An 8,841-nucleotide genomic window follows, 5' to 3' on the forward strand; every position below is an offset into this window, starting at 1 on the left:
ACTCCAGGATCATGATCTGAGCCAAAGGCAGTCGCTTAACCAACTGAGCCACCCAGGCGCCCTGCACTGTTCATTCTTCAGAGACTATTTTTTTAGAGCAGTTTCAGGTTTACAACAAAATTGAGAGGGAGGTATAGAGATTTGCCATATACGTCCTTTCCCCACACATGCACAGCCTCCTCCATTACCAATATATCTCACCAGAATGATACATTTTTTTAATCAAAAATGAACTGACACATCATAATCACTTAAAATGATTTTACTTTCAGTAAACTGGAGTTTACTCTTGGTGTTGTTTTTTCTATGGGTTTGGACACATACATAGTGATTCGGAGCCACCATTATGGGAGTATTTTCTTTTTTTGAAGTGGGAAAGAAGGGTTCCATTAATTTCTTTTCTTTCCAGCTTTATTGAGGTCTATTTAGCATATAACATTGTAGAAGCTTAAGGTGTACAATATGTTGATTTGATACACTTATATACTGTAAGATGATTACCACCTTTTATTATATTTGAAAAAAATTATCTACAAACTAAATAACCAAAATCTACCAGTTGGAAAAACATCTTCCAGCTGTTGAATGTGTAGCAAATAAAGGACAACATCACTTTTAAATACATAGTTAATATTTTAAAAATAAGCAACATAGAAAAATCTGGAGCCCTTCCCAGTATGAAACTAAGAATTCTTTATGAAACTAAATAGTTTAATGAAATTGTATAATCTTTTAAGTGTCAAAAGAGGCAAACTTGATAAAATAATTTTTAGGGTTTTCCCCCTTATTTCCAATTTATATAAATCCTTCTTATCTCTTAAAGGAAAATGACTCTTCTGGCTCACCTCCTTTTGATTATTGTACATAGAAACAAAATCATAAGCCAACTTTGCAGATGATCACGGCTAACTGATGGGTACAATACAATTTCGGAAGTCATGATGGGGAGCTCTCCTGCACTACTAGGCTCCTCACAGCCTACACAGTCCAAGAGGAGGGATTAAGATTTCCTCACAGCCAATGAAAAGCTGTCACGACTTCAGTCACCTGTGGCCAATGAGAAGCCACTACTACTTCAAACTCCAATGAACATTTGTTCAAAACAACTCCTCCCAACTTCCTTCTTTCCCCTACAAAAGGATATTCTTCCCTGTTCTCTGGGCTTGCCAATGGTTCCCCATAGTTTACATGTCCCAAACTGCAATTTCTCTATTCCCAAGTAAACTAATTTGCAGCTTGGTAGGCTTTATTGTTTAATTTTTAAGGTTGACAGTATCAATCTATGTTGAAAAACACTTCACAACTAAAGTTATTTCTTTATAACTGATTGCTTTCATTGGTATAGATCAGGGTTTGGTAAATGATAGCCTGTGTGTCAAGTAAGACCTTTTACCTATTCTTACGAGTGTCCCTAAGCCACAGCCATGCCTACTCGTTTATGTACGTCTATGGCTGCTATGACTGCCCAGTTGTGTAGTTGTGACAGAGATCCTATGGCCCACAAAGCCCAAAATATTTATTATCTGGCCCTTTATGGGAAAAGTTTGCCTACTCCTGATATATCTCACTGGAAATAGAGTTTACTGTAGACATGCAAGTCATATTTTAGTTCTTTTTTATTGTTTATTATTTATTATTTTAAAAATAAACTTATTGTCTCATTATCATTGTTAATCTAAGAGGTGAATCTGATAATTATATTATATTCCTATGTCCCCTTCACTCCCCCTGGCAAAGTAAAAAAAAAAACAAACCCTGAAATCAACTGGTACTTACCTGAGTACCTGCTCTAATTACAAATTCATACTTAAGGTCTGAGTTTTATGTCACAAGACAAATAAAACACTCAAACCTCAATTTATTAGTTTCAAGCAAACAATTGCTCAAACTCTAACCAGTCACAAAACTGTCCTGATGTCTATCCTTACTTTGCAACTAATATTTGGTAGAGATATTAATAAATAAAAACAAAATTTAGTAGTAAAGTATAGACAGCCCAAGAATAAATAATCAATAGGTTAGATAACCAATTTAATCCACAGGTTGCATAATTAACGTAAATAATTGAGAATTATCTTCATTATAATTTAACCATTTAACATCATTTAATATAGCATTTAACTTTATTGCTCATTTTAAAATTCCAGAAGTTGGTTAAAATTTGGTTTATTTAAAATTTAGATAATGAACATCATGGAGCTCTCTTGTAATCTAGCTCAGAGTATGATGTACAATGTATTTTTTTATTATTTATAATTATCTTTAAAAATACTTACATAGGAAATGTTTCCCCCAAATAATGAAATGTATCACACATAGAGAGGTCTTCTAATGTAAAGGACGGAGAAGACATGAGACAGCCCCATTTGTACCACCAAGACACAGTTCTGCATAAAATTTAATACTTTAAAAATATGTAGTCAAAATTATAGGAAAAAATGAAACATTCTCAAGGCTAGAAAAAAGTATGGAAATGAAAGCCAGAGATAACTGGGGGTGATGCTACACACTGTATGAGGGTTATCAGACCCACTTATGGGCCTAGAGACTGAGCCTGAATCTTAATGCCCAACAGAGATGGGAGAGTTGGCCTCTGTCCAGAGCAAGGCCAGAGCTCCCACATACAAGGAAAGTCCAAGAAGAGATCCCTCCTTCTCTAAGGCTGTGGATAGAAAGACAAACCACTGCATAGAAAGCAAAATCATACGCTTGCATCAACCACAAGCCTGTACCATTTACAGGTGACAGTTTGTCCAACTTTATAAAAAATATGTGCTGCTATAACCCCCAACCATGAGATTTACATAAAAACTGCTTTGAGACCCATAAAACCCCTGGTATCCCAGCAGATGCACAAGCAGAACCACTCCTAGGGACACTTTCATACCTGCTGCATTTGAGAGTCCTATCTAAGAATAACTCTCAGTGTAGATGAGCTCACACAAAATAATTACAAATCACTGGAGCAATTAAACTATCAAGATGTGGAATGATGGAATCAGCAGCCTGAGAAGAAATGGAAGATGGAAATGAGAAAGGCCAAAATACATCTCCTTTTCCAGGCTTGTACAAAGTGTCAGCTGGAAGAATCATGCAGAACCCTAAGCAGAGTGTGGTATTTCTTAAAGAAACACACACTGTGGGACAGTTACCTGCGGCTTGAGATAGGTCAAATGAAAGGACTGGATGATCATTCTTTTACTATTCCAGTTGGGTCGTTCTCGCCATTCCCCACTTACATACACCTCCAAGTTTGGATGTTGGAAAGGAAAGGAAAAAAAAGGCAGAAAGGCCTCAAAAATGAGGCAGCAAAATATGATGCTATGTGAAGGGTGACAGAACTGTTGCTTCAGGTAAGTATGAATAAAATAAAAATCTTCATAGAAGAAGTACCAGTGGGCTAGCCACCATCCCACTATGTGCCACAATCTCGAGACTTGCTAATGGAATACTGTGTTCATAAGATACTATTTTATCTATTATATCTGCCTTCTGTATTTGCCCGATTTAGTAAAAAGTCAAAAAAATATTTAATTGGAAAATGAAGACATTGAAGTTGCCTTCAAGAAGACTTCCAGAGTTTCTAAAGAAGAATTCTGAGGTTTTTAAGGGCACCAAGTTTCCCGGTGCTCATGCTTTACACTAGTTAATGTTACCCTTAAATGTTAAATGCCTTCCTTTTCCTTGATTCAAAATATTCCTAGCACTAGTCATGTGGTTTAGTCATTTGAGCTATTTTGCATTCTCAAGAAAAATGACAGGCAGGACTGACCCCAGCAGTCTTCTGGGTGCTGTGCTGCAGTGGGAAGCGTAGGTTTGGTGTCAGGTCTGTGTTATTACTTAGTTCGGCTGAGCAATCACCTTGGCAAACGATGGCCTCTCTGGGCCCAGTTTCCGTCTGTGCTAAGTGGGGCCCTCCTCAGAGGGTGCTTGAGAAGACGGATGAAACTTAATGAATGCTCGCCGCCTGGCTTAAAGTAGGAGCTCAGTCAAGGGGATGCACACCGCACTTTCCTTTTGAGAGCACGTGCTAGAAGTCAGAGGGATAGTTGCAAGCTCCACACGCGAGAAGGAAATTCTCTGGAGAATAATTTGGTGGGTATTTACCTCAAATCATTTTGAATTAAGGGGGATTATAAACCAACAGATTGAATCAAGAATCAAGAACAGTCCTTTATATACAGGGGGCATCTGCACCTCACGCCTTCAAAATGCAAGACAGCCTCAATTATAATCCAACCCACAGAATTCCATGTAAATAATCCAGTGACTCATAAAGACATTCTTTATAAAAACACAACTTTTATACAGCCTTTCCCTTTTTATACCTGGTTGCTTACTTAGGCCTTTGTCTTCAGTGCAATATGATTTTGTTAAGGTTTCCTATTTTAGAATTTTCCCCTTTTTTCACTCAGTTCACTTATATGTTATTTTTGAAAAAGGAGTTTAGGCACAAATATTAAAACTTTAATATTTGTGCCTAAATATTATTAAAATAACACAAGCACATTTCTACAAATTAATACCTGGCTTGTGTTACTTTTCCAATTAAGTTTTTATTGTTTTATTATTAATGTAAGTATTAATGTCATCATACTTTATTATAATGGACTGACTCAAGGTTTTGTATGTGCAGCAACTGAGCCCATCTACATGCTGAGAATCTAATTTAGGTGACCTCAACCAGGGGTCCAGAACTGGCTTCAAGAACAGTTAACCTCTTGAAATCCAGTCCAAGTTGCAGATCTAGAACTATCACCAGGTTTTCAAAGGAATCCATGACGTTAAAATAGTTAGGAAGCATTATTTTACTACCTCCTTCCTTTTCTGCTGTCTCCAGCACAAATATTTCCCTCATACCTAACAAAATGATATGCTAAAAACACAAGTTGTTATATGTAGCTATTTTGTTTCCTAATTTAGAAGGTGTGTTCAGAAATTTATATGCAAATACACTTCACACAAGGGATACTTGTATTTGTACCATTCACAACACACAACCGTGTTTACTTCACATAAATTCAACTACAGAAGACGTAATGAAATGGGCATTTTTTTGACAAATCACAAAGCAACATCACCTGTCTTTAGGAAATTAAATATTTGGGTTATGATTCTATGATGATCATGTCCATATAAATCACTTTCTAACAGTACAATTCTAGAGAAAGAAATAAAATTAGCATTATCTTTTTGCTTAACTGTAACTATGTCCATAGATATTTGCCTATTTTACCCAAAGGACATTAGGAGCTCTTGCAGGACACAATCTTAACAACTAAACATCAAAATGAGGGTCTGATAAATTTTAAAGATTTTTATTTATTTATTTATTTGAGAGACAGAACGAGAGAGAGAGAGAGAGAGAGAGAGAGCACATGGGAGGGGGGAGGGTCAGAGGGAGAAGCAGACTCCCTGCCCATCAGGGAGCCCGATGCAGGACTTGATGCGGCACTCGATCCCGGGACCCCCAGGATCATGACCTGAGCCAAAGGCAGTCGCTTAACCAACTGAGCCACCCAGGCGTCCCCGAGGGTCTGATAATTTTTAAAAAGTCATACCCAAGATAATGAAATGATGCTGATCAAAATGTAATACTGTATATATATATTTGAAATATCCTCCAGCCACAATTAGATTATTATTATTCTCATTAACACAGAGAGAGGTGTTTAATAGTTTAAAAAAGCAAATTATTTGTTAAATGTCAAAGTTTCCTGATTTCTTTTATAGTCTGCTTATGCATGTCTAATTTATTAAATGGATTGTTCATCACTACATTTTTTTCAAGATTAAAGAAATATCTTCTAGATTATAATTGCTATACAGGACAACTTTTCTATACTTGTAAGCCCACAGTGGAGGCGTACTATATACATTAATGATTTAGGTGTAATATCTACCAAATATTGTGCCTAATGATTCAGTAATAACAAACATTAAATATCGAAAGAGGATAAGGACTTGGGCAAAGCAAGGTATTTGAAAACATGATTGAATAACTCTAAAAGTTTACTATATGATATGTTTACACATGTAGAGTGAATGTCAGTTTGCTAATCACTTTGGAAGCACTTTTTCTAGAGAGGAAGTTCTCATATCAGAGACACTGAACCTTTTGGTAAAATATTCCATCACCAAAAACCAAGAGATCAGCTTACACATATTTTTGAATAATATTGTAAAATTTTTTTTCAGGTTTTTTTTTTATAGCTTGCTCATATTAAAGGAAGAAAAGCACAAAAGAGCCATAAAAAAAAGATCTGCTTTAAAAGAAAAATAAAAACAATTCCATGGCTTTACAAACACAGATTTACCTGTTTTAAGGAACACCCAACAGCATTTATGCAAAAATACCATACATATATAGTGTCATCACTAAAAATCTACTTGTACAACATTTGGCATCACTTGATGAGTTGTTATTTCACAGAAAAATTGTATGTGATTGTACCACTATTTATAAACATCAGACCATCCAGTAGTGATTTAAAAATTATCAACTGCCTAACTCTGGTTTAACAAATAACAAGCAAATAAATAAATACCAACCATGGGAACTTTAGAGGGCAGTGGGTATAAGCGGGGCGGGAGGATCATCAAGTTATCATCCCACTGAAGACTGTGTGAGCCACCTGTGATTTGAAGGATCTCTGTTTCCCCTCTAAAATGCCGAAGTAAAAACCCTGTGCAACTTTGCACTTCTTGGTGCAACCACTCTGCTTACTCAATGTCAAGGGATAGACTAGTCAGCAATCCAGGGCAATGTTTTTGGCAAAATGAATTTACAGAAAACAAGTTCATTCTTATTTTCGTTCTCTCTCATCCCCGCCCCTCCCCACGCCTGCTTCTGTCTCCCTCACCCCCTCCCTTCGTCGCTACCCCACCTCCCCGCAAGACAAAGTTATTTAAGTGTTATGTCAGAGTGCAGATCAGTTAGCAAAGTTTTTTCCAGCAAAGAAAGGCCGACTGTCTAAACTACGTTTCACACTTGTCCCAGAGCCCTCGTAGACTGGCAGATGAGGAAGGAAAACGCTATTTGGGGCAGAGAAAATAACGGAGGAAGAAGAAGCAGGGTGGGAAGAGAGTTTTGGGGCTTGGGGAAAGGCTGCAGAGGAAACAGGGGATCCCAACAACGGAAGAGTTAGTTTAGGGGGCTGCAAGAGAAGGAAGGACAACGGAAATTGGGGGAACTGAGAACGAAGTGGTGGTCCGTGACCACTCTCTTTACCTGCTGTACTTCGTGGGGTCCGGGCGAGCAAACGGCCACCGTATATCCCTTCATTCCCGACGGGATGAGACCACTGTCTTCTCTCCGGACAGCGCGGGCCTCGGCTCCGTCCTCCTTCCTCGGCGACCGCAGCGACAACTCTGCTTCTGGGCGGGGGAGCCGCTCCCCCGAGCCGCGGGTGCCCACATCCCCGCCCGGGCCCCGGGCGCCACTGCCCGGGCGCGAGCGGAGGCGGAGGCCAGACACCCCGGGGAGACTCGGCCCGGCTACGGCACCGCCCCCAAGCAACCCCGCGCGCGCCGGGACGAGCCGGGGGCGCCCCCAGCCGGCCACACACCCCAGTCCCCCGCGCGGGGCCAGCGCGCCCGGCTCCCTCCGCCGCGCCCCCTTCCAGCCCCATCACCGCGCGCCCCCCACGCCCCTGTGCCCCTCCCACGACGGCCCGCGCCCCTGCATGACTCCCTGCGTCCTTCCCGTCCCACCGTCGCACGCGGCCCGCACACCCCTGCCCCTCCATGTCCAGGACCTCCTGTCCCAGCGCTCCAATCGCGCCCACCGCGGCCTCCCCGCCCTCTGCTCGCCCCCCACGCTCGCGCACGCGCGCGGGTCGCTGAGCAGGGCACTCGCAGACACCCGCTCTCAGCCGATTCCTCTTTGGATGCCCGCGGGAGGGCGCCTTCCCTCTTTTCCCCTTCGGTCCAACTGAGTCGGCCTACCGCATCCCGGGCTTGGAGCTCGGGGGAAGAACTCATTTTCCCACCTGGGCTCCTAGTCCCTTGCAATTACAACAGTCAGCGCCTTCCTAATCTAAGGCGTTTTAGGGCGTCCCTGTTGAGGGAATTGTTCCATTCGCGAGACTCTAGAGTCTGGCCGAGAACCACTTGGGCTTCAGAGCTGCGCGGTTTCCTCCTAGACTCCAGCAGAGCAAGGGCCAGGTGCCGCCGCTAGGAGGCATTCCTCGGGATTTGCAGAAATGTGGAGGTGGCAAAAATGTTGCCACACCTTTTTAGCTCTTTGAATCAGGCTCGGAAGTAGTGAGTGCTGACCCATTACTTTTAAGAAGCCTCTTTCACTCTTTTTCTCAAGGCCTGAAGAGGTTCGCTCAACTTTTATGTGGCATATAATTATCCTATTAGCGCTTGTGTATTTCACTCATTTATTTTCTAGTTGACCTCCACACGTACACTGGGACCCCTTCATCTGCACAGGAGGGTGACTGGTTTTAGTAGTTTTGTGTCTGGAGAATGGTATGGGTATCTGAACATGTTTGGTGAATGTGCTTGGAGGTAAATTCGCTCATTCCTGAAAGGATCATTTTGGTGTATTTTACGATTTTTTTTAGATGGGAGATATGCTACTGTGTTTGGAACCAAATGGAAACATAAAGATGCTGGAGAATTTACACATGTTTTTCATGTAACGAAATGGATGATTGCAAGAAAATCTTCGTTAATTATTCTCCACTTCATATGTGATAGTGACAACCATTTCTTTTAAAGACTTCACTCTCGCAAGGTTAGATAAGATTGACATAGGCTGAGATATACTATTAAGCATATATGAATCATTTTCTTTCTGTTTCACAGGCAGCATAATGAAAAGAACTGTGA

The 8,841-nt window shown here is 40.7% G+C and overlaps 1 protein-coding gene across 1 annotated transcript in view; it reads right to left on the bottom strand.

Annotated features, from left to right (window-relative positions):
- The window catches only part of SGCG (sarcoglycan gamma), a 119,932-nt gene extending 112,460 nt beyond the window's left edge, over nucleotides 1–7,472 (bottom strand). Inside the window, exon 1 of the mRNA XM_025875291.2 lies at nucleotides 7,232–7,472. Within this exon, the coding sequence (XP_025731076.2) occupies nucleotides 7,232–7,285 (54 nt within the window). The 5' untranslated portion in view covers nucleotides 7,286–7,472. The remainder of the gene's footprint in view (nucleotides 1–7,231) is intronic.
- Nucleotides 7,473–8,841: the final 1,369 nt, after the last annotated feature.

The sequence above is a fragment of the Callorhinus ursinus genome, unplaced genomic scaffold, assembly GCF_003265705.2.
Source record: "Callorhinus ursinus isolate GAN/ISIS: 27379988/994484 unplaced genomic scaffold, GSC_fseal_2.0 scaffold7, whole genome shotgun sequence".
NCBI lineage: Eukaryota > Metazoa > Chordata > Mammalia > Carnivora > Otariidae > Callorhinus > Callorhinus ursinus.